At 43.2% G+C, this 25,201-nt stretch overlaps 1 protein-coding gene across 1 annotated transcript; it reads right to left on the reverse strand.

Annotated features, from left to right (window-relative positions):
- Positions 1–3,912: 3,912 nt before the first annotated feature.
- On the reverse strand, positions 3,913–21,123 carry hpgd (15-hydroxyprostaglandin dehydrogenase). Its single transcript, XM_022769575.1, has 7 exons — positions 20,953–21,123; positions 20,210–20,333; positions 18,772–18,878; positions 13,603–13,699; positions 10,049–10,125; positions 9,731–9,894; positions 3,913–5,004 (listed from the first exon to the last, which is right to left on the reverse strand). Exons 1-7 carry the CDS (start codon positions 21,043–21,045, stop codon positions 4,881–4,883), a joined length of 786 nt encoding a protein of 261 aa, XP_022625296.1. The 5' UTR covers positions 21,046–21,123; the 3' UTR covers positions 3,913–4,880.
- Between the last annotated feature and the right edge of the window lie 4,078 nt (positions 21,124–25,201).

The following is a 25,201-nucleotide window of genomic DNA, read 5'->3' on the forward strand; positions in this document are numbered from 1 at the left end:
CACACACACACACACTCACACACACACACACGTAGAGATGGAGTTTTGTGGCCTCTGTGTTTTATAGTTTACTGAGCCAACACACATGGTGACATGGACAGACACACACAGACTGAGGATGAGTGTGATGATGTGCTGTGTGATGAAATCATCATGTTCATTGAGGAGGGGGACTCTTCTGTTGACAGGGTAGAAACCTGAACTGAGACTTTCTGCTATTGTTGTAAAAACTGGAATAAAACAACCACTGCAGATTTATTAGAGACTTGTTGCCTTGTATTACACTCACACTCACACTCACACTCACACTCACACTCACACTCACACTCACACAACAATAGGACGCAGGTAGTGAAAACAGTAACAACACTAGTTCATTACACACACACACACACACACACACACACACACACACACACACACACAGATAAGCTGTGTACACTAGGTGACTGATGACCTACAGTTCAGTTGTTTGCTCCTCCTACATCTGCTGCTCTCAGTTTTCTGGAGCTGATATACAGTTGAATATTACAGTTGTTTTTAATACCTAAAACACACTCCATTGTCTGAACCACACACTTGGTGGCCTGAACACATTTATTGAATCATTCACTCTTTTAGCAAAACCATGAACAGTTTTTCACCTGGTTAAACACAAGTTTCAGATCTCATTTCACATTTTCACTCACTAAAACACACTGTGCTCTGTGATGCACTCACGATGCATAACCACTCGTAGCAGGTTAGACACAGTTACAGTACAGAGATCATAGCGTACACACAACAACTCAAAAGTGTTCACCCTTTTTGCTAAAGTAGAAACCAGGTCAGAGTGCTCAGGTTGTTGAAGGCTGGTGTGAAAGAGACAATGGAGGAAAATAATCTGAGCGGAGGAGGAAGAGTAAGACTTACAGACTTGCAGGAAGAGCAATACAGTTTTTGTTTTTGCTGAAACACATTTCTTGAAACCTTCCATGCTTTTCTCCAAACTATTTTTTTCAGTTGCTAACACACTAAAATGAGACACAAAGCAAAATGATTGAAACTGACACTCATAGAGAACCTCAGCTCACATCTCCAAATCTCCAAAAACATTTTCACCTTTGCACACAAATTGCAATTCAACATGACACTGTTTGCAATTCACTGCACACAGTTCTCTATGTAAAACACAGGAATCTGACATTAAGTCATTTGTTTATCATTTCAAAACACTGCTATTCAAAATGCCACACCCATGGACCAGTTGGCCAATACACATGCCGCCTGGCCAAACACCTAACTGCTTATTATTGACTCATCAATCATGATGTAAGCACTGTAAAAAGATACATACATACAACAATGGAAGCAGCAGTGAGAGGAAGAAGTGGAGGAAGGGTGAGAGTGAGAGGTCGGAGTAGAGCTGGAGGGGGGGGGGGGGGAAAAAAAGGAGAACAAGAGGGTTCCAGCTCAACATGAGCTGATTTACTGGAGCCTCCGTCATCCGGACATTTAAGCTTGAGCACAGGTACGTAACCAGAATACAGGATTCCACCAATCACACTGTATCCATCACTTCCTGGTCGCATTGTTCACAGAGCCATTGTAGATAGTGTCCTCCATTGCCATGCCAACCTTTTTGGACAGACTGCTCAACACTGTGACACAATGCAGAGCAGCACAGATACGTGACAGTACGGGACAATGTCAGCTTCCATAGTTCAGCACCTTCCACCCTACTCTCCATTTCTCAGTCCGGCTGAGTTCTTCTCTGCATGCTGGAGGAAGGTGCATGACCACCAGCCTTGACGTGCACATGGCTCTTCAACAGGCGATAGAAGAGGCATGTAATGGTGCTGATGTGGGTGCTGTCCAGGGCTGGAGATGATTCTTCCCTCGCTGATCTTGATGAGGTGCTGTGGCCAGACCCAGTGAGGTGGCCAGATGCAGCCTGGATATTTTCTTTTCTTTTGTCTTGTAATTTATTTATTTATTTTTGTATATTTTCCCGTAAAATCTTCATTTTCTGTTTGTTATATTTCAAAGGGCTTTTTTTGTGTTCCTACAACCATAATGTAGGGTGGACTGTGCATTTGATTAATTGATTGATTGATTGACTGATTTGATTAGTTGTTGTTTTGTTTTAACAGTATTTGTGTTTCTGCACATATTTAAACTCTCAGCAGAATTCTCTTCATTCAGATCTGTGATGACACACACTGAAAGTGCAACAGTTGATTGAAGAAGAATGTGAATGTTTATCTAGTTTTGAATGCACTGCTTCATTTGGCAGGTCATATGAGGTGTTTTGCAATTTGGGTGTTGGTTTTGTGAATTGTGTGAGGTGTTTTGAAAAAATTTGCTCTGTTTTCAAAACCGTGTAAAAAACTGTAAAACAAAATCCCAGTTGTCAAACTGCATTCACCAAACCTCTGACTCACCTCTGACAGTCTCGCCATAACAATTTTATCTGTGCTCAGAATCAAACACTGTTTTCAGATCATACATAAAGATGAAAGATCCTTGAAGATGAAAAATGTAAACACAGTGTTCAGAGCATGTGGCTCCAGAAATGTTTATTCTTTATATTTTTTGCCATTGCTTACACACTAAAAGTGAATTTTTAGACCAAAGCATCAAAACCTTAACTTTTGAAACTATGCCTTAAACAAATGAAACCAAAAGCACAAACACATTTTCTGCTTTACACTTTGTTTTCAATTCTACAACACACACTTGCAAAAACTCTACACACTTTTTCTTACATTAGACACTTTGTTCAAGACTTAAATCTTACAGTCACTGGGAAAACACTTCTTTTTCAAGCTGCAACACACACCTGACTTTTGCACCGCACACATACACACCTGAAATCACTTGTGTAGAAATTGAAGAGCACTCAGTCTGAGCCTTAGAGCTACAGACAGACCTCAGACGAGCTTCTGTCAGAACTTTGGAAGCAGTGAGCGCGAGAGGGAGAGAAAGAGGTAGACGGAGAGGGGGTGGAGGATGAGGACAAGAGTAAAGAAGACCAGACAATAGACAGACACATCAGGGCCACTCTGGCGGACCATGTCATGAATCACGGCCTGACACTGAGGCAGGCTGAGCAGAGAGTCCGGCCTAACTTCAGTCACTACAGACTAGCATCCATAATGTGGACATTGAGACCGGAGAGCAGGTCTTCAACTTTCTATTAGACTGAACTTTTCAGTTCATCGACACTCGTTTTACTTTATGTAACTGCTGAATCCAGACATGGATACTGAGTGGCAAATATATTTTTTAGAAAACATAAAATGCCTTTATTACAAAGAATTAACATTTCTGGAGCCGCATGCTCTGAACACTGTGTTTACATTTTTCTGTGTAGTTTGTGATGAACGCTCAGTGGTGCTTTTATTTTGGTTATCTTTATGTATGATCTGAAAACAGTGTTTGATTCTGAGCACAGATAAAACTGTTATGAGGAGACTCAGAGGTGCGTCAGACAGTTTTGAGAAAAGCATGGAAGGTTTCAAGAAATGTGTTTTAGCAATTGTGAAAAACTGTAATTTCTAAATGCAGTTTTAAGATGCATACTCTCACCCACATGTCACTCAAAGAGGCCACGCCCTCAATTCTCCATAACTTTAATCCTTAATAAAATGTCAAACAGTTGTTGAAGGAGCAAATTAGCTCTAGAGACCAAAACTGTTTTTTGCATGAAAGTGTGTGAATGGATGAATGTGACTTCCATTGTAAAATGCTGAGTGTTGGATAAGACTAGACTGTAGACTGTATAAGTACATTCACCATACATACATACACTACAACTTGCTGATGAACATGTTGACCAGTTGTAGTAGAACTGGTGCATCAGGACCCACTGACACAGACTGGATCCTGAAATGGACCTGTTGTTAACGACGACAGCAGCGACACGAGGAGCAGTTTTCTTTTGTCTTTTATTCCAGAATTAAAAATGCAAACACACATGATAAACACACAGCTGAGAGTCAACTGTACTGGAGTCAAACCAGCAGTTGAATTAATATCAAGAGTAAGATGTGACCCTATTTCCCGCAATGTCCAGACTCTTTATATGTTTAAAATATCTGACGTATTATATTCACCGTTTATTATTGAAGTATGTTGTATTGAAATATAATTGAACAGATTAAAACTGTTATTAACACCTCATAATGAATAACTGTAACATGAGGCCTGAGGCTTCAGACAGTGATCAGAGGACAGGAGGTAAACAGCTGACTTCACCTGCATGTAGGTGAGTTTCTACTGTATTCTCTTTCCATAATGAGAAACTGGGACATGAAGTGTGTGACTCTGTAAATGAGAGCAGCTCCACTGTGAGTGTGGAGAACAGTGAGCTGTGCAGATGCTCAGTCAGTCAGGGACATTAACATCACACATCTAAATGGTCATATATCTGATCACACAGCACAGCTGGTGTTGAACATGTTGATTTTCTAAGATGATGAAATATTCTTATCTCATTATAAAATACCAATAAATTAATTCCCATCTCAAACTATCACACTGGATTTTTTATTTTTAAATCAGCTGTTAAATAACAACTGTTGCAGTTTTTAATATAACACTGTTTAATCAAAGAAGCTGCATAATCAGTCACATCTGAGGTGGATGACAATGACTGTCGACATAGAAACCTGACAGAAAAACATGTATAAGTTTGGTTCAATAAAGATGTAGACTGTAGCTGCAGCCAAAACACTGGACTTCCTCATTTTACATTTTATACATAATTATTAAATGACTGAATTCCAGCAGCAAGAAGTTGTTCTGAACCAGTCTCTGGTGTCCTGCGGTCCGACAGCTCAAAGCTCTGCATTGTTCCACATACAGCAGCACAGTCCAGGGCTCCAGTCTGTCAGAGCTCAGGCAGACAGCGGCTCATAGGTGTGGAAGTGGATTCCCTTAGAGCAGGTGATCTTCATCACGGCTCCATTCAGACTGGGATCCTGGATTAGTCTCATCATGCCCTCTGCTATCAGTGATGGCCTGCAGGTAAACAGAGAGGAAGAGGGGCATTAGATCACACACACACACACACACACACACACACACACACACACACACACACACACACACACACACACACACACACACACACACACACACACTCACACACACTCACACACACATAGAGATGGAGTTTTGTGGCCTCTGTGTTTTATAGTTTACTGAGCCAACACACATGGTGACATGGACAGACACACACAGACTGAGGATGAGTGTGATGATGTGCTGTGTGATGAAATCATCATGTTCATTGAGGAGGGGGACTCTTCTGTTGACAGGGTAGAAACCTGAACTGAGACTTTCTGCTATTGTTGTAAAAACTGGAATAAAACAACCACTGCAGATTTATTAGAGACTTGTTGCCTTGTATTACACTCACACTCACATAACAACAACAGCATGGCAGATTTCTTGTATTTTTAGGAGGATGGGAGTTTGCACAGGAAATACATAACTAATTACCAGTATATGTGTACGTGTGAGTGTGATCAGGAAGTCATCTGGCCTCAATTTCCTGTGACATTAAACTGCTTCCTGCTGCTTGTCTTAGTGAACACAGCCTGGTCAGTGTGGTATGAACAGCTCTGATGGAGGCCCATCATTAACTGTGACGGAGATTCACAGTGAAGTGATGAGTGAGAGCCTCAGATTGTCTGTTCTGTGCAGAATGACTCCAAAAAAACACTCATCTAGTCGCCTCGAAGATCTAATATCATTCAATAGCCAAGTCGCTCATGAGCAACAAGAATGTAATCAGAGCAGAAAAAAGCCCTCAATGTTTTCAAGACCACACATTTTTAACTGCAGCTGTTTGGAGAAAATCGAAATCAGTTTACAAACTGACAAATAGACATGCACCTGCACACGCACACACACACACACACTCACACACACACACACACACACACACACACACACACACACACACACACACACACACACACACACACACACAAAACACAAGAAGAAAGAAAGAAGGAAAACCACACTGTAAGTAGAGAGAGCAGTTTGTTAACACCTTAGCAGACACAGCTCAACACTTTGTTGAGTGTCCTCTGGCTGACACACACAAGCTCCTCCTCTGCCAAGTCACTAAGTCTGTGTGAGGCATTCATCAAGCTAATACATGAGGCAATTCATCATTGGCCCAGAGTTAACTATTCCGACAACCAGAAGACAGAAATGTTCACCTCTGGATGAACAGGAACACATGAGCACTGGTCCACTACTTTAGTTTATGACCACAGTCCTGTAAAACCAATGACTCTCTATAGGGATCGACTCACTGTTGGAGCCAGACTCAACATGGTACTTCCATGTTGGCTTAATTTTTCAGTCTGAATAAGCCGTACCGTGGATGCAGAGCCGGGCTAAGCTAAAGGCTAGGAGATGGAGATATAAGTCTTTTCTACCTTCGATCCTCATGGGAAATGTCAACTCCCTGGCTAGCAACTGTGATGAACTGGAGGCACTTGTGAAGAACCAGCGAGCATATCGTGAGTGTAGTCTCGTGTGTCACGGAGACCTGGTTAAACGACAACACTCCCGACCATTGTGTGGATTTACCCGGCTTCACTGCAGTACGAGCGGACAGAGGTGCCAGAGCAAGTGGGAAGAGTAAAGGTGGAGGACTGGTTCTGCTTGTCAACAATAGCAATAGTGACCCCAGTCACATCACAGTGAAGGAGAGGATCTGCTGTTGGGATGTTGAACTGTTGGCAGTTGGTCTTAGACCGTATTATGTACTGAGGAAATTCTCTCACATCCTCGCCATTGTTTATTACATTCAACCACGAGCAGAGCCTGTAGTCGCGTGTGACGTCATCCATGAGACTGTTGCGAGAGTACAGACCCAGCACCCTGATGCATTCATGGCAATATCCGGGGATTTTAACCATGTCACTTTCACCTCTCACCTGACTGGCTTCACTCAGTATGTTGACTGTCCCACAAGGGAAAATAAGACACTGGATCTGTTGTATGCAAATGTCAAGGAGGCCTACACTGCTTCAGCTCTACCACCACTTGGCAGATCAGATCATAATCTGGTTTTTCTTCAGCCTTCCTACAAGCCCTGTGTACTGATGCAGGCTGCAACCACCCGCTCATTCAGGAACTGGACCCCGGAGGCCAGTGAGTCTCTAAAAGACTGTTTTGAGTACACAGATTGGAATGTCCTGTTGGAGTCACAGGAAAATGATAAAAGCAAAGACCCTGACCTTGACAGAATGGTTGAATGTACCATGGACTACATTAACTTCTGTATGGACACTGTTATACCAGCAAGGACTGTACACTGCTTTCCAAACAACAAACCCTGGATCACCAGTAACATCAAGACCCTCTTCAACCAGAAAAAGGAGGCCTTCAGGGATGGAGACAGGGAGAAGCTCAGGTGTGAGCAACATGAGCTGAAGAGGAGATTAAAGCAGGCGAAGGAGGACTACAACAAGAACGTGGAGAGGAAGCTGCAGCACAACACCAGAGAGGTGTGGAAGGGGATGAGGACCATCACTGGCTATAAAGAGAACAGCCAAGCAACATCAGGTGATGTGGACAAGGCCAATGAGTTCAGCCTGTTCTACAACAGGTTTGACACAGCCTCACCTGTTCTCTCTCCCACTGCTTCAGCTGCAGCTTCTCCAACAGCATCTACTCCACAACCTGACACTGCAGCTGCACCTCCCTCCACACTGGGGTCAAGTCTCCTGTCCTTTACAGCGGAGGAGGTGAGGGCGGAGCTGCAGAGGCTCCGTCCTGGAAAGGCAACAGGCCCGGATGGTGTGTGTCCGAGACTGTTAAAGGACTGTGCAGCCCAGCTGACTGAACCTCTCCAGAGGATCTGTAACTTAAGTCTAGAAACAGGGAGGGTCCTGGTCCTGTGGAAAACATCATGTCTTGTTCTGGTCCCTAAAGTAGGACGACCAGCTGAGATAAATGACTACAGACCGTTGGCCCTCACATCACACATCATGAAGACCCTGGAGCGGCTGCTTCTCCACCTTCTGAGGCCACAGGTTGAATATGCACTAGACCCCCTACAGTTCACCTACAAAGAACATATTGGAGTTGATGATGCTGTCTTTTACATGCTCCACCCAGCCCATTCTTACCTGGATGAGCCAGGTGGTTACATGAGGATTATGTTCTTTGATTTCTCAAGTGCATTTAACACCATCCAACCCCCCATCCTTAAAGACAAGCTGGAAGGGATGAGGGTGGATCCCTGCTTCACGTCCTGGATTGTGGATTACCTGCTAAGATGACGACAGTACGTCTGTAGTAGGGTAACTGTGACTGTAACTGTGTCTCAGGGACAGTGATGAGCAGCACTGGGGCTCCACAGGGAACTGTTCTGGCTCCGTTCCTGTTCACCCTGTATACAGCAGACTTTAAATACAACTCTGAGTCCTGCCACATCCAGAAACATTTGGATGACACAGCTATTGTGGCGCGTAACAGGAACGGCAGGAAGAGGAGTACAGGGATCTGACGATGGCCTTCAGTGAATGGAGCAACAAGAACTGCCTCCTTCTGAACACCTCCAAGACCAAGGAGATGGTCATGGACTTTTGGAGGTCTAGGCCCACCCTTCAGCCAGTCAACATTTGAGGGAAGGACACTGAGGTGGTGCACACTTATAAATACCTAGGTGTGCACCTGGACAGTAAACTGGACTGGTCCCTGAACACAGATGCCATGTACAAGAAGGGGTGGAGCTGGCTCTTTTTCCTCAGGAGGCACAGGTCCTTTTTACGTCTGCAGTGAAATGCTGCACATGTTTTATCAGTCAGTGGTGGCCAGTGTACTCTTTTATGCTGCAGTCTGCTGGGACAGCAACATGTCCGACATGAACACAAAGAGACTGGAGACCAACCATCCTCAGGACAGAGAAGCAGCTACAGCTGCAGCAAACGTCTCATCTCACTGCGCTGCAGAACAGAGAGGTTCAGGAGATCCTTCGTTCCCACTGCCATCAGGCTGTACAACACCTCAGCCAAAGGATGTGGACTAATCTAATTATTATTGTTTGTTTATTATTAACTGTTATTCTTATCAACAATGAGTTAATGGACACATGAATTTTTCCTAGGGGATAAGTAAAGTATCTATCTATCTATCTATCTATCTATCTATCTATCTATCTATCTATCTATCTATCTATCTATCTATCTATCTATCTATCTATCTATCTATCTATCTATCTATTATTTGTAAGCATGTTAGCATTGTCACTGTGAGCATTTGAACTGTAAGAATGTTAGCATGCCTAATCACAGCATCACAGAGCTGGTAGCATGGCCACAGACTCTGTGTTACATGTCTCTTACAGTCATTAATATAGTAAACCTAACTGGCTCTCAACTCTGCATAAAAATCACCTTTTTGGACCATGTGTTTTTATCTTCATGTTTTCTTGTTTGTGTCATCCAGTGTATTTAATTTCTGAATTATTTTCACACTTGAGGGAACCACACACTAATCAAACCTGCTGCTCGTGCTGATGATCTGTTCCACCTGTCAATCAACTCTGAGTGGAAACCCCAATCAATAAATACATTTGTAACATCCTACCTCTGATAAAAATATTAATGTACGTCTACATTGAAACTAATTTCATTGATATCATGAACAAATGGACATCCCAGATAAAAATGATCTTAAATAAGAGAAATAAAGTTTGTGCCCGTGTGTGTAAACTCACTGTAAAACTCCAAACTTGTTCATGCTGCGTTTGAAATCATCCTTGAACTTGACAAACTTGCCCATGTTGTCCTCATGCTCCACTGAGTGCAGCAGAGGAGTGTCCACGAAGGCTGGACACAGGACGTTGATTCGAACCCCGTAGCTCTCCTGAGACGACGCATCCTGCAGGAACATGTAGAGTGAGCTGCTGAAGGGCCTTGCATACCTGTGTATGTGTGTATGTGTGTATGTGTGTGTGTGTGTGTGTGTGTGTGTGTGTGTGTGTGTGTGTGTGTGTGTGTGTGTGTGTGTGTGTGTGTGTGTGTGAGAGTCTTACCGCCATAGCTCTAGTGAAGCCAATGACTCCATGTTTTGTAGCAGTGTAGACAGGCTGATGAGGAGAATGGAGGAAGGCTGAGGAGAGAAGAGAGCAGGCATGTTACCAGCAGTGACACTGTCATATAAACTGTGTTTTTCACTACTCTGAGTTTTAAATGCCCAGGCTGGAAGCAGAGTAAAATGATGTGTTTTTCAATAATGCTGCATCAGTTCATAAAACCACAGCTGCCTCTGAACAGCAGCTTCACACTGTAACAGTAACAGAGGACCAGTGGATCCAGGTTTAGGCTCAGCTGCATCAGAATGTTTCAGTCTACAGGCTTTACTTTCCCACGTAAAACAGAAATACACCCTAAAATAATATTGTAATAAATTTAATTTTACTGCTTCAGGAGAAATTATTTATTCGAAAATGTTATTATTTTTTTAGTTTTAAATATACTTCTCGGCTTTGTCTCCCTTATTGGTTTCATACATTCTGAACCTGTTACAATAATAACACTCAGAAAAACCTAAAAACCTACTTTACATTCAAAAATATTCTGTTTCAATCACAGTCAAAGTGTTGATCTTGAATCACTCCGGTACACTGATACAGCTCCTCAGCAGCTGCTCATGTTGTTGTTTGAGAAGCTCATCAGCTTAAATGTGCCGCAGGATGTTTAAGTGTCTGTCAGGTTGAGCCACTGACGTGAGTATTCAGGAGTTTAGAAAAGGTTAAATTCCTCATAACCACCCAGAGAAATGTTGAGTTTATGGTCCAGTTCCCTCAGGACACGTGTGTCTGGAAAGGCTTCTTTTACTTTACTATGTCTGTTTCACAGCTTAACACACACTAACACGCATGCATTCTTTTCCCCAAAAACAATATGTAGTATGTTTGACCGTTGTTTGGACAAGTCCATGTTTGTTATGGGAATAGCAAGTATGTACACACACACACACCCACACACACACACACACACACACACACACACACACACAAACACACACACACACAGATGTTATAGTGAGATAAGAAGAAAATGATTACCATATGCTGTTCCACAGGACAATGTGTCCGACAACAGAACATCCTCTGGAATCTCATTCAACAACAGCTCTGATATACAGTATATAGAGAGAATATAGAGGAACATACAGATATTTCACTACTCTCTGCTGTTTGTCAGGACTAACTGAGTCTCGCCAAATGAGTCTCTTCCACATCTATGTATTCCATGTTTCACAGAGGAGAGATGTATACTGCAACTCTGCCTTTAGTGTGTCTGAATGTTTTGAGTGAGTTTTTTACTCAGAATGGAGCAACAACAGAAACAACCAGTGATCAGCAGCTCTGTGTTGATGAGAGAGGTCAGAGGTCAGAGGAGAATGGACAGACTGACAGAAAGGCTACAGTCACTCAGATAACCACTCTGTACAACTGTGCTGAGCAGAGAGGCTTCAGAGTGAAGAACATGTCCAACCTACAACAGCAGAAGATCATGGTCTGAATGTCACAGTCTATCTGAGTGTTGTTGCTGACCATGCTCATCCTTCATGGCCACAGTTACACCAACATGACAGTGAATTCAGTGAACTTCAGTGACCCCCATCCCCCCAGCCTCCAGACCTGAATCCACCTTTGGGATGTGGCAGAACAGGAGATTGGCAGCTTGAATGTGCAGCTGATGAATCAGTAGAAACTATGTGATGCATCATTTCTACATGGAACAGAGTCTTAGAGGAGAGTTTCAACATCTGGTGGATCCATGACATGAAGGAGCTACCCGTAATTTGGTCAATTCTAAAAGTAAGAGTTACAGGGTATGTGCTTGAGTTTAGAAAAAGAAGCCCTGGCTTTTGAAGAACTGACTGGCCCATCAGAAGAATATGAAACCACAAAAGACCAGGAATAACCTTGTAAATTGTGTGTGTGTGTGTGTGTGTGTGTGTGTGTGTATGTGTATGTGAGAGTGTTGGTTTGTAAAGAGCAACACACAGATGAACCAAATTCTTTGGAGCAGTGTGAGGTTTTCCATGACTGAGACTGAGCAGTTTCGGTTATAGTGGAACTCTGCCAACATGTCATGGTTGCTTTTTATCTAGTGTGTTTCCCACATAGCACACACCAGGAGGAAGAGGACTGTTTTCATAAGTTTGGCTTCCAGGGACTGAGAAATTCATCATCTACAACATTTTGACATAAATAAATCATGTTGTGTTTCTGTCTTTCTTTAGAAAGGAGAAAGTTTAAAACTTGTACTTCTTGCTAGAACTGTGTCAGAATCACTGCAGAGTCTCTGTCAAAGCTAACACTGTACTGTCTTTTTAGTGCAGGTAAAGTTGGATCTCATTCATGAAGTATGAATAGAGATTAACAAAGATACCTGTTGCAGAGAACTTCATCAGCTAATAACTGACTCATTTTTTGACCCTGGAATTTCATGTGATCCAAATGGCTACAATACAGGGAGGTCCCAGAAAATGAGAGCAATTTCTCCAACAAGGTCCGCCCTCAGGGTCAGTCCTCAGGATCAGTCTTTAGGATCAGTCTTCAAGATCAGTCTTCAGGGTCAGTCCTCAGGATCAGTTTTCAAGAACAGTCCTTGGGGTCAGTCCTCAGGGTCAGTCCTTAGGATCAGTCGTCAGGATCCGTCTTCAGAATCAGTCTTTAGGATCAGTGTTCAAGGTCAGTCCTCAGGGTCAGTCTTCAGAGTCAGTCTTCAGGATCAGTCTTCAGGATCAGTCCTCAGGATCAGTCCTCAGGGCCAGTCCTCAGGGTCAGTCTTCAGACAGACAGACAGACAGACAGACAGAAAGGAGTGTGTACCTGCAGAGTCCAGATCATATGCATCTGCAGTCCTGTGAAATTAAATTCTCCCCAGGAAGTTTCCTTCTCAAGTTCAAACTAACAAAAGCTTAACTGACATGATGGTCCCATTATGTTCTGGTGCTAAATCTGTTCATTTTCAAGTTCTGTGTTTGTACAATCTTGAGATTTTCCGACATTTGTCTGCAGTGTATCATAAAGAGCTTGGCTGAGCTGAGTATTCAGAGGAGAAGTGTCAATGTCCACTGTGGTGAGGACACACAGCTTTATGTTCCACTGACTGGCAGAGATAAAATCTTATGTTATAGCTCGTCTGTCTGACCCCAGACATTAACTCTATATCTGATCCTCGAAAAGTCCTCCCTGCTTTTACTTCACCAGGTCTGGATCATTGTATGTCTATACATGGGGCTCCAGCTCATTCAGACTTTTAACAACTTCTCAGAGACAGGACCATATCAAACACACTGGCTGTTAGCTATAGACCTGTTTGAAAGTGTTACTGATAACTTCTATAACTGTACATGGGCCTGCTCCTAAGTCACAGATTTAGTTGTACTCCATGGGCATGTGTGTTTTCTGTTAGAACCTCGCCGCTGTTTCTATTCTACACTCCTGTATTCTATGGTTTTATTTGTTTGCCCCTCGCTCCATGTTTGTATTTGTGTTGTTGGTATTTATATGGAAAGTGCTATACAAATTAATACATGAGTGTGTGTGAGTGTGATTGCATATGTTACCTGCCATAGAAGACACATTGATAATGGTGCCTCCTTCCTTGCCGTACTCTTTACTCATGTGCTCCAGGGCCAAGTAGGTCCCCTTTATTACCGATGTCTGTTAAAGATAAAGAGATGACATGGTCACAGAAGCAGGAACTGAAACTAAAAGCAGAGAATGTGTGAACTGAATAATAAGGTATTTATAGTTATGTTTTTCACTGAGGACATCTGCTGCTGACTTTGACAAAGCAAAGCACTTTACTCTGAAACACAGTCACTCATAGTGCTCGTTACAATAATACAAGTTTATCTAATTGGGATTCCGTGCTTTAGATTTATATATTTCTTGTGCAGAAGTAGAAATTTCAGGGCGATGATGGAGTAAAATAATAACTGAATCATTCTGTGAGGATCACAAATATCAACTAAAGCTTCATGGCAGTGACATCCTGCACTGGCCAACTGACCTCACCCTGTCACTAACTGTTATGGATATTACACCAAAGTCATCGGTTACTACATCAAAGCTACATGGCGCAATGAAGTGCAGGTTTATAGCATCCTCACATGTACAGGGGGAGGGGCATCTGTCTTGTCCATTAGCAGAGAGAGAGAGAGATGGTAAAAATAGATGAGAGCAGAGCTGAGTCTCACAGTGAGGATGAGCGATGTTTAGAACACAAAGAAAATGGATGAAGTTTGAGATATAGAGCCCTGAGGAAAAACAGCTGATAACATCGACAGATGAGGAGGAATGTACTACTTACCATGCGCGCACACACACACACACACACACACACACACACACACACACACACACACACACACACACACACACACAAGGTGATAACATTTAAATGATGTTTCCAGTGCAAACTAAAACAAATAACTTCAGTCTTGTAGCTGTAGATACTGTGTTTTTAATCCTTAACAACATTTAGCTCCACATGGGTTAGAGCTAAACAACTAGTTAATTATTAAACTATTAAGAATAATGGCAGTTGTTTTAAATCATTAATCTAACTTGGATTTGATTATTGGAGCCTCTTGTCAAACACCAGTACAGTCTGTGGTCCTGCTGGCTGTACTCAGATGATAGAGTCACACTCACTTTCTGTCATGAAGGCTCACTGTGCTGACACTGTACAACTACAGTACAATGCAGTTAACCTGTTCACCTGTTCAATGTCTGCCAGGCTCACCTTCCAGTAACAAAGCATCAGTGATTCACACAGTAAGGAAAAAGATTCAGCAGACTTTTTTTTTTTATGAGGTGAAGCGACACATCACAGCCTTGTAAACATCTGCCTGCAGCTGCAGACTTCCTGACATACACACGCATCATGTTAGAGAGCTGAGTCTGACCTGAGGAACCTCTCTCCTCAGAAAGGTTCCTGTTAGCATCAGACCACAGAGCTTCATACTGACTCTCTCGCTTGTCACGGAGGCTTCTATTTACAACCGGCCCAGTCTAAATACTGGTATGAATCCTCCAACACACACTCACATGGAACCAAAGGACCACTGTTTTCACACTACATCAGTTGTGCTGCTTTTCATGATGGGGCCATAATCTCCTTCATTATCAGGTGAAAGTCTGTCTATATTTTCCCAGGTCAACAGCTGGGTTAGCATGAACCCGGCTCGGTCACATGTTACTGAGAAGAGGCCTGTTCAGTCCATCATGTGTAATTTTACATCAGATGAATGAACTGATGCAAACAGATGTGAGGGAGTTAAGTTAATTTAATGTTCACTTGTCTTTACTGCATGATGATTGGATATTGAACAGTAATGCTGTCATTTAACTGTTGATGTGTGCAGAACAACCACCAACATCAGACTCAATGAGACAGAGTGTGAGCAACTGAAGAAGCGTGTCTGTGTTTTCCTGTGTTCAGAGTCGTGGGGGTTGTGAGAGTGTAGAGGATGGACATGGTTGCCCACTGCTGAGGACTGGATGTCCTGCTGGGACTCCACTTAGCAGGAGTGTAATAGTAGTATGTATTTAGTAGAGAACAGCCCGGGGGAGGGGGTGCAGCGCTCTCAGAGGCCTGGGGTCTTTTAGGGACAATGAGGCCTTTAAATATTGACAGCAGAAGATTGGCTGTTGACCCACTGGGGCAGTGCTGCTAGAACTGGTTGTAAAGGTCACTTCACCAGCTTCCCTTTACATTGGAACCCAGCAGCCTCCAGACAAGACACATTAGTGCGAGTTCTTCTTATGCAGGTGAGCCTAAGAGGAAACACTGGATCCATCTTCATCTTAAAAACAAAGTCTTTCATATTGTGGTATTTTATTTTGTAAGTGGTGGAGTTACCAACTCCATTTCTACTTGTATAAGAAATAATCGTTCACAGTAAAAGTCATGATATAGCATTTTTGATTTGTTTAGGTGACAAAAGAAGTGTTGTATTATTGAGCAGGACTGCATTCAAAACTCATTTACCAGGTGACGTCCTGCGCCAGGTAAATTACATTTTTCTGCTGGATGAGAAGAATTACACTGTCTTAATGTAAAATATGTGATAGACTGTAACAATACACTCCATTATTTTTCAGTGATATATTTCCACATGTGACTTTTCTGTCTTTTCATTTAAAATACAACATAAAGCATGTACTACATAGCCTCCCTGCTACTGATGCTAATTAACAGAGATTTTTTTTATGTTATTGTAATCTCATATGTGTTTGATTTGTATGTGGGAGTATCCTTCCAGCTTCTATTGCAGTTATTTTGCTGGTGTTACTGACCTGCATCAACAACAACTGAGTTACATTTGAAATAAGACGGTCAATGATCTGTCCGAAGGTGAGGTTTTCATCGTCTAACTGGCTGTTGGGTAATGGACCAGGTGGACAGGACAACAAGGGCTCTACTGCCACAATGTGGTTATTTCAGTGATAATGTGTAAAAGTGTGTACAGAGGAGAAGTACATACCTTAAAGGTAGGACTTTTTGATCAGTGGAATGTTTCTGTGGAGTTCTGAAACAGACTTTAGATCGGTCTGTATCTGATTATTCTTCAGACTTCTGTTCATCATATAGATGACTGACAATCTTCAAACACAGAGATAACACTAAACTTCAGTGTAACAATCTCAACAACTTAATCTGCATGAGTGTTGTTTTCTGATGGTGACAGAACAAGGTTTATATCTGTAATAAAACAGTGAACTAGACACCACAGCAGCTGCAACGCCTTTTATGACACTACATTATTACATCAGTACTCAGTGGTCATTAGTACTTTATTGAGCTGAGCTACATTCATCATCTTGGCAGCGCCAGACTCCGCCTACCTCCTGACTAATCCAAAAATGGGTAAAGAGGTGGGACATGAGTGGAGCTGGGACTTTTGGTGCCACCAAAGTCTCCTGTCACTCAAAGAGGCCACGCCCTCAATTATACATAACTTTAAGACCTAATTTTGTTAGGTGATTTATATAAAAATTCACCGTACAGCTGTCGTTTTTGTATCAGGCTGTAAAGTTGGACATTTTAACATGGGAGTCTATGGGGATTGACTCACTGTTGAAGCCAGACTCTAGTGATCATTGGTTTTCGATGCTATCATGGTGATAACTGTCCACAGACAGACAGACAGACAGACAGACAGACAGACAGACAGCCGCCAAAGTCCTAAAAACCAGTTCCTGCTACAGATAAAAAAGATAAAAGACTGGGCTGATATGGATTCAGAGCATCAGGACTTAACACTCTCGGAGGGGGACCTGGGCCTCATTCATAAAACAGTGCTTAGAATTCATACTAAAAGTGTACGTGTGCACAAAAGCTGAAAACGGTATACGCAAAAAAGCGAGCAATGTTCCCTTTATAAATCAATGTGCGCATGTGGATCAACCTCATATCCCGCCATCCATACACCCACTTTCAACCATAAATGGTCAATGCAAAGCACCTCGTGAATGCTGATGCATATAAATGACCCTGTTGATCAATCGTTTCAGGAGGCTGATGACATCTGTACAACAGAGCATGCACAAGCGTGCACATAATTGTAGGGCATTTCTTTTGCACTCTGCAGGTTTGGCAATGGGGTGAGGAGCCAGTGCCTGAGGGGGGGCCACTCTCACCTGCAGGTTATAACAGAAAAACACACAGTGCCTGCTTGTAGTCTATTCCCAACATGGCTGTGTGCCAGGATAAAAGAATCATGTGTTGAACCAGGTGCTACCACATTTGTCAGGACATTTGTCAGAAGTCAGAGTGACATATGACTTGGACATTTATTGAATGCATGTGCTTTCTATTTATATGAGCACATTATTTTTCGGAAGGAGCCCTTATAGCAATGTAAGCGCAGTGAATCGCATGGATTACATTTGTGAAACCAGACATTGCTGCAAATTGCCTTTTGATGTCGGACTGTTCACCCACAGTGAAAGGGAACTCATTTTAATAATCCAATCCAGAACTGCGGGCATTATTGAACTCAGGGATGGCTGCGATATCCCAGACCTCAGGTAGAATTTTACAGAATTGTATTATTCCCAAAAGGGGCTTGAGGCAGACAGGTAAACATTATAGTGTTCATATCAAACTTATACTGTAGCTGTCTGCTAATTCCTGCTGCTGCTGCTGCTCAGAACTACCACAGCACAGCACTGCTCAGGGGCCTGGTGGGTGTTACATCTACCATGTCATTGTGAATCTGCATGAAGAGACCCGCCGATACTGACTCCACTCATCATCTGGTTATTGCTGTTTTTGTTAATTGAGTCGAACGAGGTAAATTCAGTCCACTAGTAGCATTAGCGCAGCAGTCCTCCACAAACCTCTGATGATTCACTGCTACTATCAGAAGTTATAACAACAGCCCTGAGGGGGATGCGGTGCTGAGGGCTGGTCACTGAGGACCTCAACAGACCTGGTTTTTTTTAAAGCGATTTTTTGAGCATTTTTCTTTCTTTTTATTCTTTATTCTGATAATTGCAGTGAGAGAGAGACAGGAAAGTTAGGGAGAGAGAGAAGGGATTACGTGCAGCAAAGGGACTTGACCCCGGGCTGCTGCGCCCAGGACCAAGATCCCATGGAGCGCTCTATCAAGTGAGCAACTTGTTTTTACACATACGCTATACTTGGACTGAGGGTCATGTGACAGAGGTTGCTGTGTGATTTGGGACTAGACAATTAAAGTTAAATTCAGTCATGGTCTTACCAGGTTGACTTGTATGGTCTTCTCCCAGTTCTTCTCATTGTTGATGCCAGCGTTGTTGATGACGATGTCCAGACGACCAAACAGGTCCACAGTGCTCTGGAAGGTGTCTACAAGAGCACAGGATCTGATCAGAGCTGAAAACCAAGACCTTCAGTCTCACAAAAAACTAATAAGACTAAAATAAATGAATGGGGACAGTGTGGGGTCAGAGTCAGCAGCATCATGGAGCTGATGACACCTGCACAGGTGGTCCATCACACTGGGGTGATGTTAGTGAGAATAAAGTGACTGATGTTTAACACTGATCAGGACCAGACATCAGACAAACTCGTGTGTCTGCCTGTTTTCTCCTGTCAGTCAGTAACACCTGAAACACAAACACGTTTCTCAATAAACCTGTTTTTAAACCTGAAACTCTTTATTAAAGAATCTGTATGTTTTCCTAAACAGTGAGGAGAGACCCTTCACTGCTCAGTTTGAACCTATGAGGCTAAACTGAGCTCAGCCACGTTTGGATGAGCAGCCACAGGCACTAGAGACACCGTGCTGCAGGACGAGCGGCTCGTTATCTCCTCACAGACATGCTTGGATAAACAGCTGAAACCTGTGGTTGTAATACCTGCTGCATTCCACACTCTGACACCTGGCAATTAGAAACAAACATACCTGCTTTTAACACACTCATCTGATCTGCATGACACACACACACACACACACACACACACACACACACACACACACACACACACACACACAAACACTATCACAGTGAGGAGCAACACCAAACAGCATTCCTGAGCTGTTAGCCTGCAGGGATTTACTTTTTCAGTGTCAGACAATGAAACCTTGTTCCTCTCTCACTCGCTTTGACACACACTTACTCATTTACACACACTATATTTCTCTGCTTCCTCTCTTTCTCACCCAGACACGCCCCCCCCCACCCCCCCCCCCCCCCCCCCCCCCCCGCCCCCCCCAAGAACAGGAGGAGGTAAGTGATGAGCAGCAGTGTGGATCCTGAACACGTGTTGGGCAGGCGTTCTAAACCACAAACTGACACACAATGAAATAAATGTCATTTGAGAACAAGAGCGGACAAGCTGAGTTTGAGCTGGACCGCTGATGTAACCTGTTCAACCTGCTGGTGTCGCACATGCACATGTCACAGAAGCTGCTGGACTGTCACACCCAGTGACTGCAGCTGCAGCTCAGAGGCAGAGACTGTGACTTTCTCCAGGAAAACGTTTTGAGTGCCAGACAAAGATTGTCCCTGTTTTTGCTTTTTGAACTTGCTTACTCATTCATCATGAGGAAGTTAAAAAAGGGCAGGCAAAGTACAACCTTGTTGTGCAGTGATCTCTATAAATACATGTTGTGTCACTCAATTAGTAGCAGGTGATGTGATGTCAGTTCTCTGTCTTCTGACAGGCAGTATTACCTCTCAGTGCGTCTCCGTTGGACACGTCACACTGAATGAAGGTGCAGTTGCCCTCTCCAAACTCAGCATCCAGCTGTGTCTTGCACTCCTCACCGCAGGTCTTGTTCAGGTCGACCACGGCCACCTGGAGGACAGACTTCTGTTAGTGAGCTGAACTTCTCAGATGAACAGTGCAGAGATGGATCCAGACATCAGCACCTGACGTGATCCAGCTCTGCAGGACTACATCGCTGTGCTGAGTTAGGCCTGTGGTTTGACAGATGTGGTTTGACACTGTTCTGATGAGGAACCAAAATATGAGCGTAATGACACATTCATCTTCGAGCTGCACCACATTCAGCCTCGTTCCACAGGCGTGAAAGAAGTTCTCAGAAACCTTTGACATGCTGTTTAAGCATTATGACACTGGTCTCATGATTAAAACTCACACTGTTCTTAAGTTACATATGAGAAATTCCCACTGGCTCCGTTTCAACATGTACCGATCTAAGAACCTCTAAAAGCTATTAAAATACATGTGATGAAGACAAAAGGCTATCATCCGTTTTACACAGTGAAAACAACCACATTAAAGCTAAAGCTGCGCTGCTGTAAAATCATTGAGCTGCAGACAGTTCCAGTTCACTGAGAGCTATTCTAGTAAAGTGAGACGGTGAGACTGAGCTGTTGGAGCAGCTGGATCACACGTCATTTAAACAAACAAACAACAGTAGTGAAGTTCACTCACACTGAGCCGTACTGACCTTGGCTGAGCTCTGCAGCAGTAACTGAACCACGGCTCTCCCGATGCCCTGAGCTCCCCCGGTCACCAGAGCCACCTTCCCATTCAGAGACATGATCCCAGCACACCAGCAAAACCCCCCACTCTTGGTCTGTCTCACTCTGAGCCTCCTTCTTCTTTTTCTTTTTCTTTTTCTTCTTCTTCTTCTTCTTCTTCTTCTTCTTCTTCAGGTCTCCTCTGTGTTCATACACCTCTCTGCTTTCTGTAACACAATCAGAGACGCTCTCACACTAAGCTTGGCTGTTTTCCCTCCCTCCTTCCCTCCCTCTCTCTCTGACACACATGCAGTGTTTGTATAGACTGATAAGCTGAGAGAGAGAGAGAGAGAGAGAGAGAGAGAGAGAGAGAGAGAGGTAGTCAGAGGCTAAGTAAACTCTGGAGGATAATAATTACATGTTTTACCCAGCTTGCTGTACCTGCCTTCCTGCCTCCTCCTGCTTCCTTTAACTCCTCCCACTCCTGTCTCATATACACACCTGAGCTCCTCACACAGGTCACAGTTGTATTTATTGACATGGAGAAGAAGCTGTCAGTCTCACTCGTCACAGAATGGACGAGTGATTCTGTGTAACTGTTGTTACCCAGCATGCAGTGCTGTTCAGCAGTACATTACACCAGGGCTCAGCTCTCTGAATGTTGATTTTCATGCTGAGCTGAAATGAATGGAAACCAATAGCCTAGCTGCTAACTGCTAAGCTAACAGGTAAAAATACCAGTTTGGTTCTTTAAGTAAAGCAAACAGTGAAGTTCTATCATGTCTTCAGTGTGGGATTTTAACAAAGAAATAACCCATGACTTATTCTTTCACATCACATTCAGCTATAGGAACGTCTCTACAATACCCTCCTCCTCCTCCTTGTTTATACCCTTCCTTCCGTCCTCCTCCCTATCTCACTTCCTTCCTACATCCTTAACCATGGGTCTGATGACGTTCAGCACCATCACCCATCAGGTTTCTCAGAATCTCCCAGACCAACAACAATTGATGAAGAAACCCAGCAGAGGATGGACTTCCTGCACCAGGAGAAGGAGTTCTACCTGCCCCACCATTGGCTGATTGGTCATGTACTGTATTACAGTCCTGGTTGGGCTGGCCACCGCACAGGACAAGAGGCTGCAGCTGACAACTGTAGAACAGACTACTGGCTCCAACTTGCCTCCTCTCTTTGTGACCGACAGACGGCAAAAGGCAGGTTGGTTATCTCCTCACAGACGAGTTTCTCTCAGCTAACCCTGCAGTCAATGTGCATACAGTATAAAACAACTTTTTACACCTAAATTAGCAGGTAGAGGCAGGTTTTTTTTTTTTTTTTAAATGCGGGTAAACCTGCTTACAAAGGTGATTAACACCTTTTCCAAGAGGAGTTTGCCTTTCTGTTTGGACTGAGTACACACACACACACACACACACACACAACTGCAGGGAGCAATGTCATTACAGAGCACACACACAGAGACAGAGGAGAAAGAGTGAGCTGCTTGCCGCTGGGTTGGTGCTCCTGTCTCTGTGTGAGACGCTTCGGTCGGTGATGGTATGTTTTTAAAACTTATTTCAGGGCTGCAGCTGTCAGAATCATAGGTCAGACCCAAATGCAGACACTGGAGAGGCAGGTAAGGATTTAATCTTAAACTAATTCAGATTCTTCAACAGATAACAGGTGAGTGGTGGTGAGCTAGTTGCTGGTTAGACAGGCTGGAGGGAGGCTGGTAGCTGACTGTGATTCCTGGAGACAGAGGGAGGTGTAAGATTCAAGACTTGCAAGATACTATGATTATAGCTGGAAGCCTGGCACACTAACAAACTGTGTAGGATACTGTGATCCAGCGGTGGCTGTATGTTGCAGCAGGGGGTTTCTGGCCGGTGGAAGAGGTGCTTAACAATGGGGAATCGTCAGGGCCTTATCACATGACACATAACATATAACATTTAAATGCTGATATAACATATCAGGAAACTGGCTTTTTGAATAGGTGCGCTCGCTGTCTTCATTCGACCCTCCTAGAGTGAAAACTCAACAGAACATAGTGGGGACACTGACAATTTGTAGGCAGACATGAAAACAAGTATAACCAAAGCTCCTCAGCTGGTAGTTGAATAAAAAATTTGCTTTCATGTTGAAAGAAGTGAAGAAAAAGAAGTTTCTTGACTGTAATGGACTTCACGTGACAACATTCATTAACTGGAATACTTCAAGGAAAAGCCCATTGATTATGGACTGAAGGAATATAAATAACTTTGGAAATAAGTCAATCTTCATGACCTCCTCAAATGTAGGGAGTAGGTAAATTCAATGAAAAGGATCCAGAGACTTTCCTCTTGCTATTTGAATGTGTCGCTCATGGAAGAAATTGGCCAGTCGGCATATGCTTTAATGTTGCAGTGTGTACTTTCAGGCTGGGTGCAAGAGGCTAATTTGTCTTTAACATCTTTTGTGTGTCAAAATTATTCCACTGTTAAGTCGGCAGCACTAAAAGCGTACGAGTTGGTTCCTGAGGCGTACCGGCAGAGTTTTTGGAAGTGGAGGAAAGGAGAGAGACGGACACGTGATCTGACAGGTCATTTTTCTCATTCTGCTCTGGATGTCAGTACTTTTGGTTCATTGTGTGACTTGGTAGTTTTAGAACAGTTAAAAAAATTGAGAATATTGCTGTTTATATCAATGAGCAAAAAGATAAAAATGTAACTGATGTAGCTGCTTTGGCGGATGACTATGTGGTCACGCATAAGCGTACTTTTGGACAGCCTTACTCCAATGGAGATGGTGCAGCTGCAGGTGGTACATGTTTTTCTGAACATCCTGTGAAGCCTTTTATGTCAGAATCAAGAAATGGGTATGGTATGCATGATTCAGACAAGGTTTGCAATTTCTGTCACAAGGAAGAGTGACTGCTATGTTTTGAAAGCTAAGTCTGGGCAGGCTGTGGGTGCTGCACAAGTTCATTGGGTTCTAGTTCTAAGTTCTAGTGTGTCTGTAGTTGAGGGGCAGATAAGGGCACAAAATCATGGTAGCCTTGTGTGAGGGCCAGTATAGGTAAGAACAGCACTCCTTACAGGTAAAGGTGAGGAGCAACAGGTAGGTGCAACAGCACTACCTCTTGGAGGCAAAGCCAAATAGAGCTTCCTGCCTTTTTATAAGGCCAGGCAGAGCCGTTTCTTGTTTTATGTGGACAATGCAGATGCATAGGGCCCCTGCAGCCACTAGCAGCAAGTTCAGCATCAATATATTTGGGGAGAATTAAAATGACCTGTCTTTGTAGCCAGCCAAGCCTCCTCATGTGTTTAGTGAAGCAAAATTCAAAAATTAAATGTAGGATATAAACAAAACTAAGCTGCAATGACAGGGAAGCTGTGGCTGGTTTTTGTGGGGTAATCAAGTCAAAATCATCATTATTCTGTCAGGCAATGAGTGATGTCTGCTGATTGGTATGCTGGGATGACTGGCAGCTGCACATCACGTCAGTGAGGAGAATAACAGCAGCGTTAGTTATGGTATCATGACATCAAAAAGAATATATGCATGTGGTGCAGAAAAAAGAAAGAAAACTGAAGAAGAAAACGCTCACAGGGAAAAGGTAAGGCATTTGTTAATGATGTAGATTCACTTGTGGGGTTTTGTCTTGCTGGCTAGCTCAGCTAGCCTCTGTGAAATTGATAACTTAGCTAGCTCACCTAGTTATGCAAATAAATCCAGCTTTATACAGTGTGTGCTTAACGAAAAGGCTAAAATGAAATTGCCATTTGAATGGACTGTGCTATGGGACTGACTGACTGAAGTGTTGTGACCTGTTGTGTCGGATTATAGCAGGCTGCAGAGCATTACACTTTGGGAGGGAGGGTGTGTTGTTGGGAAAATGTCTGTGATATTGTCGTCCGGTGGGTGTCGCCTCTCAGTCATAGACCTCATATGCTGTTAATTATTTACCACAGTAACATTACTTTAGGATTGTTTTTAGGATTATTGTATTAAGTTTAGTGTGTTTTCATTTTATAGGTATATAATGTGAAGTGTGCTTTATATCATACTATTTTTAGCCGAGAGAAATCTTGCATTGAGAGGTTTGGCAAACACATTACACCAGCAAAATAATGGAAACTCCTTAAAAGAGGTGGAGCTTCTCGCCAAATTTGAGTCATTCCAGGTATCTTGGAAATGCGATCCAAAATTAACCGATTGCTTCAATCAGTGGGAAGATGTTGGACATGATGGTGA

The sequence above is a fragment of the Seriola dumerili genome, unplaced genomic scaffold (assembly GCF_002260705.1).
Source record: "Seriola dumerili isolate Sdu_G_001 unplaced genomic scaffold, Sdu_1.0 BDQW01004042.1, whole genome shotgun sequence".
Lineage (NCBI taxonomy): Eukaryota > Metazoa > Chordata > Actinopteri > Carangiformes > Carangidae > Seriola > Seriola dumerili.

Coding starts and splice junctions, on each gene's coding strand:
- hpgd (XM_022769575.1), bottom strand. CDS start 21,045: ATGTCTCTGAATGGGAAGGTGGCTCTGGTGACCGGGGGAGCTCAGGGC. Junction 20,334..20,952: donor TGCTGCAGAGCTCAGCCAAG/GTCAGTACGGCT, acceptor TCTGTCCTCCAG/GTGGCCGTGGTCGACCTGAA. Junction 9,895..10,048: donor GCTTCACTAGAGCTATGGCG/GTAAGACTCTCA, acceptor ATGTTCCTGCAG/GATGCGTCGTCTCAGGAGAG.